The following is a 21696-nucleotide window of genomic DNA, read 5'->3' as shown; positions in this document are numbered from 1 at the left end:
GTCCCTCATTGTAGGTCTCAGATGCATGAAGAATTTACTTCTGAGTTATGAGTTAGTAAATATTGGAGAACTCTGAAAACTGTCTATGTGAAAGCTCGTACACCATGCTAAATTCAAAATTATCTGAGTTACTCAGTTTTCTATGAAGACGATATTTAACCTCATGGTGCACACTGTTATAAGAAAGATAAATTGTCTGTGAATAACTTCAGTCTGGGAATTAGAAGAATGTTTCCATCAATTAGAGGAAAGTTCTGAAATGACCTTCCAAGTGAAACAGTTGGGAAAAAAAAAACACTCAGTTTTTGTCAAGATTAGCAAGGGAAATTTACAGTAAGGATTCGTGTCGACAATAATTGCCAAGCAGTTGATAATAATGACCCAAGGATTCCTCTTGGCATAATTTTCCTGAGCTGAAGCATGTCCTCTGTCCTCACCATAAGACAACAAGGAAACCAAAACACAGAGGCTCTCTAACATCTACCTGCAACCAAAGAGTAACACAGTGGACAGCCAGCCTCGCTGTATAGCTTTTTAAATACATCTATTTTGTAGCTCTCAGGAGAGGGGAAATGGTGCAAAGTCAGCATATGTAGAGCTGATACAAACCACTGCAGCAAAGATACAGATTACTTATGTTAGGTGTGCTGTGTTTCAACTTGAAAAAAATGAAAAGCACGTTTCCTTGCTGCAGGTTAATGGGGCTTATTCTTTTTGCACAAGTGTATTTTGAAAATGTTTCTGAAATACTTTGCGTTCCTCACTGCTCTGAGTACTGGATATCAGAAATGGAGATTTCACATAGAATTAACATTAACTGAGCGTCCATTTGGCCAGTCTTGGCCAGAAGGATGAAACCTAGGTGCCATGGCAGAGGATTGCTGTTCCTGATATGCAAGCAAGAGTACTGTTGAATATTCAGAAAATAGCAGCCTTATGACTCCTGTGAGAAAAATAACTGAGCTCACTACAGGCAGCAACCAGGCTGAGTGTGCACAAACACAGCTGCAGCACTGTGGTGCTGCCCTTGACTTCTGTCACAAGGCGGATAGGGAAAACGCCTTCTGGCATTCAAAGAGCACAGTGACAAACCTCACAGTCCAGACCACGAGCCAGACAGAAGCCCAAGTTTACTGTGGCAGTTGACAACATACTGAAGAATGTGTAAATCTTCGTTGTGAGTCTTTCCTCTGATGCCATTCTCCACGAATTCTTACAAAACAGCGTGTTCAGGAAATAAAAGTGGGGCTCATCAGCACGTCAGCATTGTTTCACCAATAGACACCTCTCCACGTAATGCCGGCTAAGCCCTCAGTGACTTCCCAAATACAATCCAGCATGCAGAGCGACCCCCCAGCACTCATAGCGTCTCCTTATTATACCACCCATCGGCCCCCAGCCCACTCCCACAGGACCACGGTGCGCCCACCAGCACCCCTTGGTGCACTTACACTGCTCCCGCATGCCCGCCTCCTGGCACTTGCGCAGCCGGCACTCCTGGCACTTGCGGCGCATATACATGTCCATCTCACACTTGCCGCCATTCTTGCAGACGTACTGGGCACCCTTGATGACGCTGCGGCGGAAGAAGCCCTTGCAGCCTTCGCAGCTCAGCACGTTGTAGTGGAAGCCTGAAGCCTTGTCGCCACACACGCTGCACACTTCATTTCCCAGCATCTTTGGGGCTGGGCCCTTCTTCCGCTTCAAGGGGGGATTTTCTATCAAGAACAGAATCAACAAAAAAAAAAAAATCACATGTGAGAGAGGCATGGTGTTTGCAACTGACTGTCCCATTCCTCACACTTACTGATATCCTCATTCAAACCCATTACCTCCCAAACATACGGATGAAAAGATAAAGTCCTCCATTTCACAGCCTTTCCTTCTGGGCAAGTATATCCTCTACAACAAATCAAATACTGACTTGGCTACTGTCTTGCATTTTAGATGGTCTTGCGCAGCAGTTCCCTGTTCTTCCTACATCATTCTTACGGATCTGAATCTTGTCACCAACTGTACATCGTGAAAACATTTTTAGACTGCTCCAGTGTCTCTCACCTTAAGCATTCTACTCAAATGTTTGCTGAGGTTATTTGTGTATTCCCTCCCTATTAGCCATCTTTGTTTTCATTCCAATAATTCTAGCCACGTTGAAATCTGGCACGTCTTCCTGCACAGCTCAGTGCGTATAATTCTTCTGTCAGATATTATAGCTCCTTCCATGACAGATGTTCATAAAGATCACAAACAGCACGGTCTTGATAAGTCTCCAGATATGTTTAGATATGCCTGGAAAGCCTTTATACTGCAGTCAATTTATAGGGTTTGGTTTGCAGGACAACACTGCTGCATTTCCTGATCAGCACCAAGCTTACAATGGCATGGTTCATTTTCATACTTATGGTTTTAATACTTCTCTCTTTATTCTCAGCTTTGGTTACTATTCTGCTCAGGTACCCCAAATAGTAAACAGCTAGGAAGTTTTAGATCAGTCTCAGAAATTATTATTAGTGTTCTTCACTCCATATTGGTTTTCAGTCTTAAGTATCTTGGTGTTGATTTTCAATCCCATTGACTTTACTAAGGTCTGGAGGTCATTCATTTTGGCCTGCACATCTCATTGCAGACTGGACAGCAGGAAAATGTCAGCGGAAAGGTTAAGTCTCTGATATTCACCTCTCTTGATTTACTGTACTTCTCTTCACACGATCAATTACAAAGAAGTTATGCAATGCCTATTATTTATCTCATATTACTTAGTCCCTCCATACATATGTATTAACTGGTGTGATAACTTTGCAGAAGCCCTAAATCCCATTCATGTTTCTGACAGACAGCAAAGTAAGCCAACGACTTCCACAAGTTGCACCTGTTCAGTGCATACTGGATTTCTTCGCTGTCTTTAAGGAGTTACATAAAGGTCTGATAACCATCCTTACGATTGTTTTATTGAGACAAATATGCTTATTCTTTCATCTAAAGAAACTATTTTCCAGTTTTAACACTAGCCATTTTAGTTATACACTTTATTATTGCCATTTTGCATAATCAAAGATCAAGATGTATCCAGCTTAAACCCCCCTCTTGGTACCTTTGGCTCTCATTACAGTCCTCCTTCTTTAGTACATACACTATTTTATCATTTTTCTCACATTTTGTGATGTTTCTTCTCGCAACCTTTGTAAGGCATTTATCAAATTTTATATTTTTCAGTCCTCAATTTCATTTTAAGGATTTTATTGGGAGTTTGTACAAACCAGTATTTCTTCCCCTTTCAACTATTCTCTTTGTTTCTACTTTACTGATGAGTCCTAGTTCAATATTCAGATGACATCTTCTCTTTGTATCAGGGACTGGCCATTGCTTCGCTGTTTAACAACTGACTACACTTATTTGCCATACCTTCATTAAGTTGCTGATATGACACTGGAAACCTCATAGAGGTTTGGTTTTTCTTCCAGCTACCCACCCAGTGATGTTCCACTATGTCTTCTTAGTTTGAAGATACAGGATTCTGTGTGTTGGTAACAATTACAACTGCAAAACTTCAGTTCTCTTTCCTGATACACTTTTAACTTCCGTTCTTTGTGGCAGATTACTCTGTTTAATTCTGGTGCCTGTCTTTTTTTATGCCGTGTAGCTTCAGAACATCATGGCCTATTATGTCTCATTACTGTGAATACACACATTCAGGAGAAAAAAAAAATGTGTAGAGGAAAACTCTACTCTCCTTCTGTTATATGAATCTGCAAGAACCTAGTACTTCATTGCATCACTAACCCTTGTGGGACTGTCACATACAGTAAAGCTTTGTTGTGCGGCAGCTTTTGATAAGGCAAACAAAAAGAACTCCATTTTACTGCCACGGACCTTGCCTCCAGAAGGTCAAATAAGCAAAGTATTCAACACATTTATCAGCTGTATAAACCTAGTCATCTTCAACCACCAGTAAAGGATTCTAGTCTTAGACACGGGGCACCTCAAGCGTGGCAGTAATCACCCTAAAATTTTGTCAAGTGTTTATTATTTTTGCAGCTCAAAGAATGGAATTCATTTAGCTTGTGTGGATTGAATAAGAATTTTTCCATACCTGCATGCTCAGGGGGGTTCTCTGAGCCAGAGAAGAGTGAAAGCCCTTCCTCCTCCATCTCAAATACACTTGCCACCCTCTTCCCATGATCCTGTGTGCTGAGTTGAGTGGGACCCATGGAGGCCACACAGGAAGGGCTCGCTATAATCTCATTGCTGCAGCATGGTTACTGCAGAGCAAGAGGCAGCAGGCGTCTTCCTTCAACGTCTTCAGTTTCCCTCTGCTACTGCAAGTCAGAAAGGAAGTACCTGTGAAGAAAAACAGATGCAAAAGAGGCAAGAGTTCAATTACTGAGGCTGTTAACTCCCCAAATCTATTACAAACTGCATCACAAGCAAGATTAAGATTTTGTTTCCTTATTTATTAAAAAGGGACAATTACCTTTGTTTTTATCAGTGTTTATTCCCTTGAAACACAACATTTTAACAAACTGTGGTAAAGGTACAAGAATTAGTACACTCAGACACAAAATTGTCTGTTTATTGCCAGAATATTTATCAAAGCAGGACACATCTCCATTACTGCTACCACCACCAGGGGACTTGAGCCCTGACCTCTCCAAGTGTGTGAAAGGGACATTCCAGACTTTACAACTGGTGGCCTTTGCTGAAGCTTCCAGTAACAAATTACTCATTACTGCCAGTTGTGCTGGATTTTGTGTCACACACTGCAGAACACAAAGAAAATTGTAAAAGATAATTTTGACACAATGATTTAGCAAAGACTAATTTCCCTATTACTAGCAACAGCCAAAGGCTATGCCAAAGATCAATGATGCATCAAATATGAGGATTACAGATCCTTCCTGGACCTACAAAAAGACCTGAATAGCCAGCATCACACCTAAGGAAAACAACCATTATGCCACCCTCAGGAAACAGATTCAGCACCAACCTTCTGAGGATACCCTTTCCATAACAGAAAGCACCTTTATTATACAGCACTAACTCCACACTACAGAACCTGAACCTGGAAAGTGAATCCAGTCACTTTTTTGCCAAAAGCTCTACACCTGCACAGAAAAAGCCTTACCAGTTTGACTGCACAGACTTAGTGAAACTGATGTAAACTGCTAGTGCAAACACGCCTAATCTGATTGAACATGCATTTAGATCGGTTGATCTTAATTCAGTGATTTATCAATGCAAGCTAAAGGGATTAACTGATTTAAAAAGCAACTGCATTAAAGGCCTGTACCAGTTTAAGTTGACCAATTGAGTTTGGGACTGGAAGACTGCAACTCTCTAAAAGAGAGGAGGTGACAGAAGGCTGGGCAGCAGCCCAAATACAAACGCATCAGGTAACCAGGGGCATGCCTCACACACTGCACTGCTGACTGGGAAAAGGCAGAGGACTGCTGTCCCAAGCCCCTTCTTCCCTCCTGCATATTTGGACCAGATCACGAAGCTTCTCTTGGAATGCCAAAGGCAAAGACAAAAGCAATAGTCCCACAAACCACCCCCCTCCCAGGACTCTGAGAGCAACAGTCATCAAATACAAATCCAGTCATACTGTCAAGCTTGCTGGACTCCTGCCACGTCCCATTACACTCTGGCAGATAATGAATGCAGGTCTAAAAAACCACAGGACGTATTAATTTATGTGACCTTTATAAACACAGACTCAGACCGTATAAGGAATTCAAAGCTCTCTTCCCTTTGGTACACGCAGCCCTGAATCACTGGCAAAACAGACCATCTGTGATGAACGCAGTGGCAGCAAATATGAAACTCGAAGCCATAGAAAAAGTAAAAATCCTAACGTGAGAGACTGCAACATAACAGATCTGATTTGCAAACAATTCAAGAAGACTCATAGTTTGCAAAGGAACAGAGTGGCTATCACAATCAACTTTAAAAAAATCCTCCACAGTAAATACTGCAGCAACCCCACAAGGCTCGTGGAGAGGTACAGAGCACCAGTCGGAGACAGGAACTTCAATGAAACAAACCCAAATGTGCCTTGTACTCCTAGTCCTGTGTAAGCTCCTCATCGATGCAGATTACCAGATGTCTCTGGGCACGTTTGGGCACGAAACAGTGAGCTAAGTGTACTGCCTAAATGCATCTCCACATTCCTTTAAACCACGCAAAAGATTCATTCAAACGTTAATTATTGTGAAGAATGAATCACTACCAGCAGCACTGCAGTGCTTTTTGAAGCAAAAGTTTGATCCTCCAGCTGAGGCACCGAGTGACTGAGCTCAGGTCCTGCTGCATCCTGGCCATAAGCTGTGATGTATTCCGGAAAGGAAAAGAGGAGGGCGCATCCTGATGGGATTTTGAAACTGTCATCCACGATTGACATTGCAAGAGTGAAACTTGCTGTCAGCAGGACATCTGGAGCCCAAAGGGGAGTTTCTAAAAACACACACACACACAACCACAAGACTGCAGACTTCCTGGCAGTGTCTGACTAGTCTGCAGTTAGCACCAGGGAGGGGAGTATAAATCCGCGTGCACACCCAGGACACGGCAAGGGGCAAGGCCTATCAGCCACTATCTTCGTGCTGCGAAACCAGCCCACATGCTCCTACCTCATGCACCAGCTTCCCTAGGCCTCCCACAGCGGAACAGGCCAGACAGGAGCAGGGAAGATGAGAAGCCTCTCTTACAAGACAGCATTTTTCAGTTTTGTAGATCCAGTAACAGGCTGTGCAAAACTGACCTAACTGCAAACAGCAGCACTCTGGTGCTGCTAGGTAATGAAAACTAAACTAGCATTTTCCGCACAGGCACACATATATATGAGAGGCTGTATGATTAGGCCAGCGAGCTAGTTTTCGTAGAAATATACGAGAATAGTTTTCAAATGACTAAAACCCTTGAGTTCTGTACTAATAACCATGTTATTAGAGGTTCATATCTCCCAGTTTGCACCACCACTTCAACTTGAGATAAAGGAGGGTAATGCAAGCTCTAATTGCAAAAGGGAACAGAGTCTTCTTGACATCATCTGCTGTGCTGCCTCCCACCGTCTGTCTCAACTTTGTCAGTTTTAGAAGCCAGGACTGGCCAAGTGACAAAAGATGGGGCAATCACTTCTCTCTAACATAGCATCTAGGGCAGAGAAACCTAGTGAACAGACATACTCCAGTGAGGAAGCACATACAGATGAAAGGCTGATGGAAACAATTCTCTACCAGCCCTTGTCACTCATGTCTCAAACAAGACACTAAACACCTCTGAAATGTGTTGCCACCAGGTTCTCCCTACTCCATTTCTTCCCTCTCTCTTCCTTTTCTGAGACAACTGAACAACTCTGAGACCAATGGTTTCAACACCAGTGCTCCTGCAACAGAAAATTCTGTAACAAAGACTAGAGATGGCAGCCCTGGCTCTTGCACTTCATTTGAACTGCCAGAAACCTTCATTACTTCCTCCAGCAACAGCCTTGTCTCAACCCATATGCTCAGCTAAAAGTCTTCTTCCAAGCCCAGCTAAAGCATTTATGCACTCTTCTGGGAGTCTTTGACCTGGCCCATCATCAACAGCCACAAAGCTACAGAATATGCCTAATTTCTGTCCCATACTCGTAGAGGGTAAGTAAATGATATGGCTCTGGGCAGCACAGCACATGGATAAAGAAACCAAATGAGCCGGGTGCAGTTATTGTGACTCTTCTGCTAAAAAAGCCTGTCCTCTCCTTGGCATTCCTTGTCTGATGCTTTCTGGGAGAATAAGTATAAGAGCCAGGAAGCAGACCAGATGCAAGTGCATCTCCAGAGAACCTGTACTGTGGAGCACAGGAATAATGGGAGGAATAGCACAACAAGCCTTTTACCTCCAAGCACTGGAAGCTCCGACGAAACGGTAGCTTTTTAGGAAGTTTGCGCAAGTCTCTGGTATCTTTCAAAAGAGGAGTTACTGGTCAGAGTCCTGGTAAGTTACAAAATCCTACAGCCTTCCGCCAAGAGAAAATAAATGGTTAGGTTTCAGTTCTATAATGAATCACAAGTGCACTCTCTGCAGCACGTCAGCATCAGCAGAAGAGACCTTGCATTTGTATTCATGTGTTAACATGACTGTGCTCGTGTGTCACACACCTGCGTGGCAACAGGACCGTGCCTTTGGGGGGGGGGGGGGGGGGGCTAAAAAAGCGGGCTGTTGGTGAACCACTGTGTCTGATAGGAAGGTTTATCTTTCAGAGGTACTTAAAACAGGGATATAATTTGGCATTTTGGCTTCTAAATGCATTCTGACATGCAATACGAGTGCCGGCACCCATTCTGAAACTACCTCTGAAAGCTGGGTCAAAACAATGCTTAATGGTCTCCGCTGAAAACTAAACGCACAGTGTGTACACCAGTGATGCTATCTTTGGTACCAAAAGCTGGCTGCAGATATAAATGGCTGAGGGAAAAAAATAAACATGGTCAGACTGACATTTCATGGACCCTACAGGACTAGCAGGGAACAAAGCCCCTCAGGAGACACTGCTGTTCCAATTCTTTCATAAGGACTAACCTAATGCTCTTCCTATTCCTTCTCTGGTGTGGCAGCCAGAGTATTTTCACAGAATTCCCCAAAGAACATGGCAGTACCTTGCAGTTGTCTCAGAGAAAGAAAAGATTGCTCCCAGCTCATCCTAGCTCATTCCTCTGCATCATCGCATTTCTCAAGAAGTACTGGCACAACTAAGAGGTCCATAAGAGGGTCAGAAGTACGTATATAACAGGTTTCACTTTGTAAGAAGTGGAAAGAACCACTTGTACCTTTCAGAGCAGAAAAAGAAATCTATGCAAATCTGTCACGTTGAGAATAAAGTAAGATTCTGCATGAAAACCATTAAAAATCAAGAAGAAAAAAACATCAACTTGATTGTCAATGGGAGGGAGAAAACGTGAAAATGCAAGGCGTGCAAAGCAGTGCAGCAGGATAGCATAAAAAGTAGTTCTGAACATTATATTTACAAATAAGGGAAAGAACTGTACTGTGACTCTGAGGAAAAAGAAACTAGCTGGGCCCCAGCTGTAAGAGCCCTCTCTACAGAGAATTGCAGCGACCCCACTTGAAATTGCATTATCCATTTTGATGCCACAGAAGCACGAAGGCATCCACAAACTGGAAGGAGTCCACAAGCCACCATCAGTCTGATACTGATGATACTGATAAGAAAGCTGCTGCTTCGTGATTGCTTCCATTCACTATCAAGCTAAGCTTCAGCTGACTGCTACGAGTTGCCCAAGTGTGTGGCGCTTGCCCGTGAGCCTTACGAGCTGCTGCCACCTCTGCCAACCACGCAAAGCGGTCCTACCAGCTGCTCCTGACCGTGCAGCCTGCTCCACAGGGAAGGGCTGCTACACTTGGGTCTCCTGTCCCCACGTACACAGTCTTATTCCCACCTCTGCCTCTCTAGCTCTGAGTTTGAGAGTCCCCATCCTCCTTCCTTGGTTCTCACTCCTGCTGCTGACCAACTTCCTTACTACCCGTGACTTTGCTGACTTGTGGCATGAGCTTTGCTTATGGCACTTGTCTCTTTCTTTGAAGCGGTGCATCCCTGAGTTCGCTTGAGTTCTCGCTGCAGCACCCAGCTCTCACGGAGAAGACTTCCTCTGGGCTGTGTCTCCACCCTTGGCTTTAGTCTGGTCTCAACACACAGCGTGATGTCTCCTAACCTGCTCAGGTATGGATGCCATGGCAGTATTCAGAGGGCAACAGCAAAAGTGACTAACAACCAGACAGACTAAAATATTCCTGTGTGTCACTTGGTTGAAAGAGTACAGGGAAGAGAAGCAGGAAGGTCTAATGACGGTGTACAGCAGGACGGAAGGGATTATTCTGAAAGATGGATTCTGCCTATTCCTCACAGGCTTGACAAGGAAGGGACAGTCAGGCTATTACAGGAAAACCTCCTAAAGGTGTTTTTAGCTCTCTGAGACTGGAGGGCAGACCTTCTAATTTTCATTCCAAAATTAGACTTTTTATTACAACAATGCAAATATTTCTGCGGACATTTATCAATCCGTATCCAACATGACTTAGATGCTCCTGATGTATAGAATATGCCTCTATAAACAAACAATTGCAGCAGCAGAAATTCCAAGCCACTTCCACCCACCTCAGGTAAAAAAGAATATGGGAGTGAAGCAAAAGAGAAATCTTTCTCCAGTGAATGTTTTCAAATTGGTTAGAAAAGTAAATTAGGGTCCTAAGCCACAAGTGTACTACCAAACAGAATACCGTAATTCGGGGCAGAATCAGCCCCAAGTACTTCTGCTTTGTTCTGCATCAGAAACCAAATTCACTGTGTCTTCACAACACAGTATGTATTTCTTTCCCACACAGGGCAATTTGGGAACAGAGCTTCACAAACTGTCCCTGAGAAGAAGACAGAATGTGCTGACTCCAATAACGCCCAAGAACTTACAAGTTCTGCAAAAGAGCTTCTCACCCCAACAGCAATTGTTTTGCAAGAAGTCAGCTCTTCCGATCACATCGCATCCAGCAGGAGATGCTCCCTCCCCTCTCTCATTACCTGTCTCTCTCATTATTCCTTGCCAGTCAAAGGCTGAGGTTTTGGCTTTGCCCTCATCTTCACCTCTTGGTTTCTGCCTGATCAAAGCATGACGTGTCAACACAAGCAGCTAAGGGAAAAGAGTTATACAGTGTCTGCTTTCAGGGTGGGTGAGACCCTGAAGTGGGCCGTGCCTTTCTGCTTCCTCCCTCCCTCCCCACAGCCAGATGCCCTTGATCCTGCAGCTGAGAGGAGAAGGGAGGTTACTGCAGTTCATTCACACCGAGCACAGGGAGCTCTCTCGCCTCTCTTCCTGTTTGCACGGAGGCATTAGTCCCTCTGACAAAGGAAGAGAGTAAGAGGCAGAAAGGGAGAGAGAGAACAGATGATGGTTAGAAAGGACAGGCTCTTTCCTGGTTAATTACCTGGAAATGAATAACAAGTGCTATCAGGCCTGATGCGTCCACCTTGCTGACATGAAATTCCTCTAAAGGCCATTGACACAAGTTCCCTTGAACTCTGGAAAACAGCACCAACCAGACCTGGGTAACAAAGCTCATCCCTTCTACTCCTCCCAGGTTTTCTACTGTCACTGCCACCTCAGCTTTCAAGCTTCTGGCTAACCTAGACTACAACCATCCCCAAAATGGCAAAAACTAAAGCATGCGCTGCATTATGGCCAGGAAGATGTTTCAGTAGGATCATCTTCCCCCAGACCATCTTGTAAAATGACAAGCCATTCGTCCCCAGCTCTGTCCAGCCAGGTGAGCTGGGGACTGGTGCCCCAACGTGAGGAGCAGGCAGAGCCCTGCCACCTGGAGCGACACCGACTCCTGCAGCACCTGTGGGGGAGAACACGAGCAGAACTTGCCATTTGGGGCTGAACTGCAGTAATCCTCAGCATTTGGCTGCAAATCCAGCTTGAACTGTCAGATGACAGTTTGACGCCGCTATCAGCATCGACCTTCAGATGGCAGGAAGCACCACTGAGGTTTTGACAGAAGCTTCAAACAGGAAAAATCCCATCTGTGCTCCTCCCAGGAGGATGGAACGCACGAAGCCGAGCAGCTGCCCCCTCCTATCAAAGGAGCAAAGGGCAGCTCCCTGCCGCTCCTCGGGAAGAAGGGTAGGGCGGGGGATCCAGGCTGCAGCCCCGTCTGTAGAATGAATGGTTGTTAGCACCAGCAGTAATAGCAAGTTCTCCCTATGGAAATTCACTTTATAAGAGCAGCAGCGTTCTTTCACCGGTACCGCTCACAATTTCCCCATGCAAATTAAGCTATCGGTAAGTCTTTTTATTTCCCTTGCACATCTAAGCATATCTACACCATGGCAATTTTGCTTTGCTTGTTTTTCTTCCTAGGGCACCTGCATTGGCTAACGTAATTCTTTTGTAGTTTTACCCACACCACTAGACCAATAAATAAATAAATAAATAAATAAAACCAAACGTGAAAAGTATTCAAGCAACCTAGGAAACTTCCTCGGATGAAATTATCTGCTAAGCAGCAAGACGCTAAACTAAACTAAACTAAACTAAAGTTGAGCTGTTTGCAGCTCGCTGTTTCTGCTGCTGACCTGCTCTTACGCGTCCTACGTGCAGCGACAGTTCATCACATCCTACTGAAGGCTGGAAATGAGAACAGATCTCACCTTAGTTTCCTTCTAAATGCCACTGCATGGCAGCACAGAAAACATAACCAGAGCGTCTGTTGTTTCTGGATTCTCTCTCTAGCTTTATACAGCCGCCAGTACCTTGTTCTACACAAGTACACATTGCTACCCAAAACGTAACAGCCAGCCACTCTTTAAAGTTTTAATGTAACAGCTTCAAGATGCAGTTTCCTCAGCCTTGTCAGAGAGCATGGCTCAAAAACCACAGGAAATACCCGGCGTCATCTAGATCAGAGGTAATGGCAACAACTGGCTAGGTTCAAAAAGCCTGACTGTATTTTTAAAACAGGGCTTGCACAGAAGTGAAAAAATAAGAGTGAAAGAAACCTCTCTCTCCAGCCACTGTGGAGCACTACGTTGGCACCATATTACAGAGAGCAGAACAAAACTGTACCTTGGAGTCTATGTTCCTCCTTTATGGACCCCAGCCCCACAGAGGTTAGTTCTCTGCTACAGGGAACACGAGTCTGAGGGATTTGAGATGTTATCCCAATGCTGTCTCCATACTGGAGAGAGATCAGAACTAAGAAAGAAAAGAAAACAACACAAAAACAAACAACAAGGGTGACTACCTAAAGTAACAACCTGATAGAGGATGTCAGGGAAAAGGACTAAACCCAGTCCCCAGCCAGTAAGGGAATCAAAGAAATTATGCACGGAAAAGTTGGCCTTTTTGCTGCATGTAGAAAGCGATAATGATAAATAATAACAGAACATACTGCTTACCTGATTGTTTCCTTAAAGATAATTTAATCTCCACAAAACTCTATGAGGTCAGGGAATAACATCTCACTGCCCATGCCTATTCTAACCAGATGTCTTTAGCAGCTAGCAGCGTTAAAGAGAAATCTGCTCAGCTCGCCAGCTTGTCTCAGCCCATCTCTTCAACATCAGCATCCCAAAGTGCTCTGAGCAGGGACACGGCCCAATCCACTGTCAGCACTGAACTGCTGCTAAAACAGATAACAGCAGTAAGAAACAGCAGCAACATTTTACCAGCAAGACAAGATGACAAAGGACAAGTTCCCAAAGCTGTAAAATGAATCACAGCAAAGCCTGAAAGAAAACTTAAAAGCACGCAGCTCGTAGGCTCTTACCCAGCCCAAACTCTCTTTGACACTGCTCTCCCTCCTCTAGCAGACACGAAATAAGAGAACATGAGGCAAGAGAGGGAAGAAGAGAATAAAGGAGAGGGCTGTTAATGGTACAGTTGTTTGTTCATTTTTCTGATTTCCTCCTTTCCTCCCACCCCAAGAGTACTTTCATCAGCATGCTGCACATAACCGTAACCGAAACAGGAGTGTTTCTGGGAAACAGCCTTTTTATGGAGTATCTGTACAGCACTTAGTATCCAAGCACCATCCCACCTAAAAGCATCTATCAAAACAAATACTACCGCTCACAGGCAAAACAGAAATACAGTACTGGATTGCAAAACAGGCAGGAAAATCATTAAGATTCCCTTAAGGGCAGTAGGGGAAAAGTGGCGTTTCCCATTCATAGAAATATCATCCCTAGATGTAGCGCAGAGGGCAGGAAGAAATGACAACGCTGCAGAAATACCCATATAAAACAGATACTGGAACTGGGTCTAAATTGCTTCAAAGAAAGCTCGACCATTCCACACGTTGGCCTATTCCCCACTCATCCGTTACCTGGGATGTGTTTTGGCAGGTTTTGCTACCACTGCTTTTGAAAGAAGGAGAGAAGCGAGGCAGGGCTTCCCACCCTACAGCAGATCCGTGTGCCCAAACCTACATCAGCAAGAAGACTGCAGTCAAGCGAGAAGAGAGAAGTAGTGCCAAGAAACACAGTAAAGACCGGCATCGCAGCAGGGGTGCAGGTCAGGAGAAAAGACCATTATGAGCTCCGTGCAAGGCAAACTTGCCCTGCTTTTGACTTTACTATTCCGGACCCTGGTCTGCGCGAGCTGTCTATTTTTGCTTTGGGGGTCATTTCGGCTGAACACTTCCAAGGTACAATATCGGCAGGATAAGGGAGGGAATTATTTTCCTCTTTAAATAAACCCAGAGAGTGAAAGCTACAAGGGAAGGGTTAAAGGCCTGAAAATGAGAGAAAGAGGATCCGTGTGACAGGAAGGGAGCATGTGAGAGGGCGTGTGACAGCCTGAGCAGCAGAATGTGTGTGTGTGGATCTCATTCCCTCGGAGGCTCTTGGCCAAATGTGGAGCTGAACTTTCTGCAGACTTTGTCCTGCCAAGTCATGTTCCCTTCTCACACGGCCTGACATCACCACAAATGCTCAGCCGGAAAACAGTCCAGAGCCGGACAGAGCCTGCGGCTCAAACAGCAGCCAGTGAAATGGCCGCGCCGGCGGCACACCCACCGGCCGGGACAGCAGCCCCCGGTCCTACAGGTGATCTCCATCCAGAAAGAGCCCTAACGAAGCACAAAAAGGACTGAGGTGCTAACAGCCCGATGCTTTTTTACAGCCTGAATTCATACAGCCCCAAACAGATCGAAAGCCCGCACAAAAGCTCTAACAGAAAAAAGCAGAACATAACTGTGAGATTGTCAGGGTTTGTCATAAGGAACATACTGCATGGAGCCCACTCCGTTCCCAGCTCCTGCGCAATCTTGCCACGAGGAAGAGGAGGAAGAGGAGGAGGAGGAGGAAGAGGAGGAGGAGGAGGAAGAGGAGGAGGAGGAGGAAGAGGAGGCCAATGGCAGAATCCACAAGCAACCCACAGAAAAAAAAACAAGCCAGCGGTTCTGCCCAGCTTAATGCCCTGGCAGGGGCTGTATGAAGCAAGCAAGCAAACATTACACAGGTCAGCGAGCTCCTACCACCCAGCCGGTCAGAAATAGCTGCAGACCCAAGTTCAGTTCTGGAAAATGTGAGCACGTGTACGAGCAGGCAACGGGGCTGAGCCAGCAGGTCGCTGGATTTCTTCTTCTGCTCCTTGCACCGAGGGAGAAGGGTGTGGATGGCCGCTGATTCTGGGACACTGCAGAAGGCACCACCCAGAGCAAGTATCAGGCACTACCAGTTAGAGTTGATACCTAAATGAGGCAGGACAAAGTCTCCAGGCTCTCCTTGTTTTCACTCTTCATGCCCAAACCGCTGCTAGAAGAAGCATGATAGGAAAATATTGCTGGTAACAGAGAGGAAAATCATGTTTTCTTCAGGAAAAGGTTTCTGCATTCACCGCACCTGTTCTACTTGAAGAAAAACAAATAGCAACTTGGCAGCTTTCTGGAGACCAAGGGAAAATTTTTCTTCAGTCCCATATAACCCAGCAAGTTAATCCCCTTCTTCTCAGACATGCTTAGATTAACAGGAGCTACACCGCATGACCTAAGCTCATCTGTATTTTATATTTCAAAAGACTCACAACTCAAGTTCCCTCTTCCCTCGCTAAAGGAATCCGACACCTTCCACCAGCACAACTTCGCCTGCCCGTGCGCTACACAGACCTTGAATCACAGCCCTAGGGCTTCCTGCCCACACCTGCTGATGCCCAGGAACGTGTCCCTCACCAACTGCAAACACAGAAGCCATCTGTCACATTTCTTCCTGGCCCTTCCACCGAGACCAGAAAATTGTTCCTCTCCCACGGAGGAAGGCCAAGGGAGGAAGCAGTCGATGAGGAGAAGACCAGAATCACCAAGTCGGTACTGGAAGGCAAGACGACAAATTCTTCTTCATCTTTCCGAGCATGCAGCTGGGTGAGCTGCCCTGCCTCGGTGGCAGCACTCGTGCAAGCTGCAGCACGCTGGCGAGGACTCTGTGCGTGGATGCAAGTCAAGGCAAGTGCCACCGGGGCAAGTCTCAAAGGCTCTTGCAGCGCAGCATCAAGTGCCCGCAAACATTCCACGTGGGTGCTCAAGAAGCCACTACATGTGCATATCTGACAGCGTGACAATGGAAAAACGTCCAGGAAAAGTCACTGCCGTAGCATGTGGAGTCCTTTGGGGACTGGCACATTTCTGCATGCATGTCCCTGGCAACCGAGACACTACAGAGTTGTTTCAGAAGCCTACCTCTTTGCCCTCGTTTCATAAGGGCCCTAAATAGACTGCTTAAATTCCAAACATTTCTATTTAAGTAGGAATTTACACACATTGGTCCAAGCTTACACTCGGTGAATTTATTTTCTAAGACAATGACAAATTATGATAAAGTCTAAAACAATCATTTAAACAAAACCAGAAATGCTCTCCAAGCAGAAACAGCACACGGTTGCAGTGGAATGAAACAGTGGAATTAAAGAACACAATTCCTAAGCTCGAGGAAGTTCTTAAGGCCACGGAACCAGAATTCACTGAAGTACCAATCGAAAAAGGACAGAAAGATTAGTTTCATCAATTTGATTATTAAATTAGTTCAGTTTACTAAATGCTGGGGGAGGGAAGCATAAAACAGGGGGGAGATGTTTTCTCTCCCAATCTCTGAATAAAAACAACACAAGGGAGGATGAGTTATGCTCGCTCTAAGATCTGGAAGGACACAATGACCAAAAACAACCAGTTAATTTTGCTGAGTACAGATAACACTGCCTTGTTACAGTAAAACAGTTTGAACAACAACACACTCCAGCAAGCATATTTTCTCTTCAGTATCCAGTCCTTGATTATAGTCTGATTATAAAATAGTTAGTTTTGCATGTTTTTAATTTGACCTTTTTATTCAAATGCAGTTTTGCACAAGTCATAAGGAAAGGAATTACTCATCTAGTAAATCCAAATGACTATTTTCTAACGTAAACATTTACTGTGATATAATAGCGTAACGCGGATGTATGTATACACTATTACCCTGCTTAGCAAGAAATATTAATAAATTAGCTTCACCAAGTAGAACATACCTTCCTTTTAGGAAAACACCAAATGCAAAACCAGGCTTACGTGAATTACTTAAATCACCAACCAAGATTTAAAATCAGCAAGTTGGAAGCCTGGCTTTAAACCACTCAGCCTTGTTTGTTTCACAGCTGGGCTGGGATCAGCGGGCCAAGAGTGCCCCTCTCCCCAGAGAGGCAGAGGATGCAACTCCTATGCCCCAATCATTTCAAAAAATTTTACAAGTATATTTACCTATATATATCACTAAACCTTTAAATAAACTATAGAACCTAATATGCCAGGGAACACCTACTCTCTTGTCAGTCATCTGCTTTAGCAACCAGTGCAATACTCACCTAACATCTTTTATTTACATCCCAGAGAGTTATAATTCAGCTTGGCTCTGCAGCACGGCTTTGAAAGCCCTTCAATCCTCCCATCCCAGTTCTCCCGCTTAATCCTACAGACAATGGCTTTGGTCTGATCAAAACAAGAATTAGATTTCTAATTCTCTACCATCGTTCTCTCCATTTCACCATCAACTTCGCACTAATAAACATGTATTCCCCCCCCCCCTTCCCTTAAACACAAAGGACAGGTTTTTGCTCTGCCCTCCTATGTGCACTACCTGAATCAGCCTTTGCCCTCCCCAGATAAGACACTTAAAAGCTTGGCAGCGTATATTTCAACTCACATTACGAAATGAGACTGCTATCACCTTAACATTTTCTTTTGGACACTCAATAAAGCAAGTAATTTTACCTCACAGGAAATCTGGTTTTGAGATCTCCAGGTCTAAAACTGCAAGCTACGCTGGCTCCCAGGATGTCTCCTTGTTAGCGAGGACACAAGCAAGGAGTTCGTCCGTGCTCCAAAAATGGGAAAAAAAAAAGGTATTTTGTCTTAAGCAGAAAGTCACAGACCACCACCACACAGGGGGGCTAGAACTTCAAACAGAGAAATGAATGCCAGAACACGTGAAGCCTCATCTAATTTAAAAATATCATACACATCAGTCAAACCAAAGCTTGTTACAATACAGCTTGCCAGCTGCCGTAACCGCAATGGAAATGCTAGGTCAAATGTTGTACTTACATATGAGCAGAAGCGTGACCAAGTTGAACCTGTTTGATGCAGAACTGTGCCTGACTGCAGGAAGCACTCCCCTGAATTCCCTCCTAAGATGAGGCTCCTTCCCACGGAGACGGTTTCCACAGCAAAGAGGATGTGATTCTGCCTTCCTGAATTATTATGCGGTGAGGAACACACAGTAATACTCTACTGCAGAGCAGCAGAACAGTTTTCCCCAATGAAACAAAACATCCTTGTATGTTAAGTTTCACCTCGATTCTGAAACAGTTACTTTCCTCCAAGACTGTCAGATCTGCAGATCTTATTGCTGGGGGGTTACACAAAATCTGACAAGTTTTCCTATTCGACATGCAAAGACCCACAGACCTGTGGCAACGAGACTTTCACAGCAGCTGCTTCCAGAGCAGATAGCAGGATCATCCTTCAACAGGTTCAAGACAAGGCACCTTGTATTCTATATTCTTCCCTGGGAAGATGACTTCTGAAAAACAGCGACAGCTAAAGTCCTTAAATTCAAAGCTTGAAGTTTTGAAAAAAGGCCTTCTCGATAGCCATATGTTCACATACCAGATCTAATTACAAAAGATGTAACTTTTGTGGTCTGAGACCATCTCCACTTCTAAAGACCGGATCGCACATTTAAAGACAGCGGAACATTCATCCTTCTGTCTACCAAAGAATGAGCGCTCCGAGAGCCGTAATGGCTATTGCTAGAGAAAGCACCCTTCCTGAAAAACTTATCTGAACAGAGATAACAGCGCTGGAAACGCCACTCTTCCTACAGGTGTGAGATGGGGATGAGGCAGCAAGCTCACGCGCTGCACTTGCGCAGCGGCAAGCCGCCCGCCTCCTGGCTGCTGAAGGAAACGTGCTGACGAGGCGCAGAGAGCTGCGACGGCAGTAACTGCTAACAAGCAACAAGGGTAACGCAAGGCACACAGCCAGGACACAACAAGTCAGTGATAAAGTTTCCTGTTTGTTAGTTTTTCCTTTTTTTTTTTTTTTTGGATTAGGCAATTTATATATATATATATATATATATATATATAGGCCCTGCTACAGTATTTCTCATGGTGTTCTTCACTACACGAGTAGCTGCAGGGTTCCTCGAGGAGCCACAGAGCTCCTGAGCAGCTCCACAGTCTCCATACTCTGCCTCGGGTTTATTCTCCCAGCTATTTTGTTGGCCTCCTTCTGCAAAGAAGAACACACGTGTAAACACATGAGAAAGAAATGCTAAGCTCAATGCCAGATTTCAACAAGGGATTAGGCCGGGAAACCGGGCAGCCTGTTCTCAGGCCTTGCAGCAGTAGGAACCTTCTGGTGAGCGCATTACAGGCGTGGTAGCAGAGAAGTGTAGCAAGGCCAAACTCCATCTTGTCCTGGCACAACACGGACCGTGTCCAATGCCCTCTTTCCACAGCCCAAAGGAGGGAAGGCGGAGCTCAGCAACACACTGCTGGAATTCTCAAGCCAAATTTGCTCCCTTAATTAGAAGGGAAGACCACTACTCACTCAGGGAAGGAGCAAACAGCTTTTCCTTTTTCTGCCTGCCCTCAAGTACGGCCTTCTCCCGGGCACCCAGGGAGCAACAGATGCTCCACGTTCCTCAGAACAAGCAGCAGAGCTCAGAGGATTGTCTTCCCTGCAAACATAACCTGCAGTCATAGCCAGGAACTGGCTGACACACGGTGATCCAAGTGGTTAGTCACGAATGTGAGTCAGGGTTGGAGGCTCCCGCAGAAGAAGCCTTGCAGTGAAGAGCCCAATGGTGCCTTTAGGGGAAAAAAAATAAAAAAGGCAGGGGGGTGGGAAATCTGTGGAAATCTGTGGCAGCGATCAGAGGTTTGTTGTGCCGTAACGAAATACCTGTTGTTGCAGATCTCCGGACCTTAGCACAACATGTGGCAACGAAATGGCACACTGAGAAATCACCACCGCCAGAAGCAAAGTTACCCTCTTACGGTGCCGTGTAAACCGACAGCCGTGCAGACAAGCCTGCGCCCCGGAAACCTCGCCATGTAGGCTGACAGGATGCGACAGGTGAAGGGGACAGCAAAACGCAGAGCTGAGCAGCGCAGACAAGGACAGGCGACGAGCAGCCACAAAACAAGCAAACGCCTCCCCATCCTGCACCCGGCAGCACCTCTGGCAGAGCTCGGGGTTCTCCAGGCACGCAGCGACAGCTACAATCAACCGACCCCTTCCCACCGCCCGCCCCATCCACCTGCTGCCTCTCGGAGGGGGGAAACCTTTCCAGCGCTGTCCCAAAGCAGCAGAGCCCTCTCTGCTCCGTGATCCGAGCGGGTGAGCGGCTCCTTCCTGCGCTGCCGGGGCCCCGTTTCCTTCCAGCACCTTCCAGCGCCTCCCGAGCCCCGGGAGGAAAGTTACCGGTGCTGCTGGCCCGCCGCTCCGACCCGGCCGCCCACGCCACGCGTGTCTCGCCCCGCCTCGCCCCACTCCGCCCAGCGGCCACCCACGCGGGGAAGCGGGGCCTCGGTGCCCATGGGAGCAAGCCCCCGGCACAAAATCCACCCCGAGTGCTGCGGGAGGCCGGGAGCGAAACGAAAGCTGGGGTTCGCGCCAGCAAACAGCCGAACCGAAGTCGGTCCCAGCGCGCTCGCACACGCGTGACTCGGAGCTGAAGGCAACGCGGCGGCTTGGAGCCCCGCCACGCGCTCGCGTGGCCGACGGCTCGGGGCGGGCGAGACCTCGGAGACCTCGCTCAAGGACGAGGAGCCCCGCGGGTGCGCCGCTGGCCTTCCGCAAGTGGGGCCGGATCGCTCCCCGGCGCGGTACAGAGCAGCTTGAGGTGACTCGTAATTGAGGCCGTGCCCAATCCTTTTCTTTACGCATCAGTTGGAGCTCGGAGAGCTGGCCTGACGTGAAAATTACCAGTTAGAGGCTGAAGTCAAAGCAAGCTCGCCCGGGACTGCCTTTAAATCACAGCTCGCTACAGCCAGCGAACGCAGCTCTGACCTAAACTTCTGACGCCTGCTCCGGCCCCAGCGGTGCTTGAAGCTTTGCTTCATCACCAATTTCCTGTCAGCTTTCTCAAATCAGAAAAGAGAACCAAAACCAATAAAAAATAGAACAACAAGGTAGGTGGGTGCCTGCTGTGAACAACACCCGCTCCTCGTCTGCGAGTAACTTCTTACCACACGCCCTGAGCACCCCAGTGGGGCAGTGGCAGCAGTAGGAATACTAGAAAAACACAATAACGTGATGCTTTCCAAGAAATATGAAATATCCTTCAATTCATTAAATATTCAAGCACAAGCAAATTAAACAAATTATGCCACCCCGCTGAACCTTGGACGTTGCACACAGCCGGCGTTGACACAAGCCCTCTATTCCATAAATAATTCAGCGCTCCGCAAAGGACTGCACACACAGCTTCGTGAGGCTGCTAGCCGCGCGAGGTTTTAAGCGAGCAGACACCCACGGGGACAAACGAGGGGGCTGATTCCCGAGCTGCCGGGCTGTGCGCCCCCGGGATTTGTTCTGATTCCCGAGCTGCCAGGCTGCGTGCTCCCCGGATCTCCCCGCGAACCCGAGAGGCAGCCCCTCGGCCACCAA

General features: G+C 46.3%; 1 protein-coding gene across 4 annotated transcripts in view; it reads right to left on the bottom strand.

Annotated features, from left to right (window-relative positions):
• Positions 1-21696, bottom strand: part of NR1H3 (nuclear receptor subfamily 1 group H member 3) — a 30368-nt gene that overhangs the window by 8340 nt on the left and 332 nt on the right. The window contains exons 1-3 of one of the 4 annotated variants that reach the window (XM_080592584.1): positions 20345-20920; positions 4091-4338; positions 1452-1718 (exon numbers count right to left, since the gene is read on the bottom strand). In XM_080592584.1, coding sequence (XP_080448710.1) covers positions 1452-1718; positions 4091-4208 — 385 coding nt within the window. In that variant the 5' untranslated portion in view covers positions 4209-4338; positions 20345-20920. Of the gene's footprint in view, positions 1-1451; positions 1719-4090; positions 4339-12946; positions 13228-18120; positions 19140-20344; positions 20921-21696 lie in introns of those variants that run through there. The other 3 variants (XM_080592582.1, XM_080592583.1, XM_080592581.1) reach the window with 3 other exon arrangements.

Source organism: Anser brachyrhynchus (genome assembly GCF_964034855.1).
Source record: "Anser brachyrhynchus genome assembly, chromosome: 5".
Lineage (NCBI taxonomy): Eukaryota > Metazoa > Chordata > Aves > Anseriformes > Anatidae > Anser > Anser brachyrhynchus.
The sequence above is the reverse complement of the archived record's forward strand: the minus strand, read 5'-3'. Positions and strand labels throughout refer to the sequence as shown.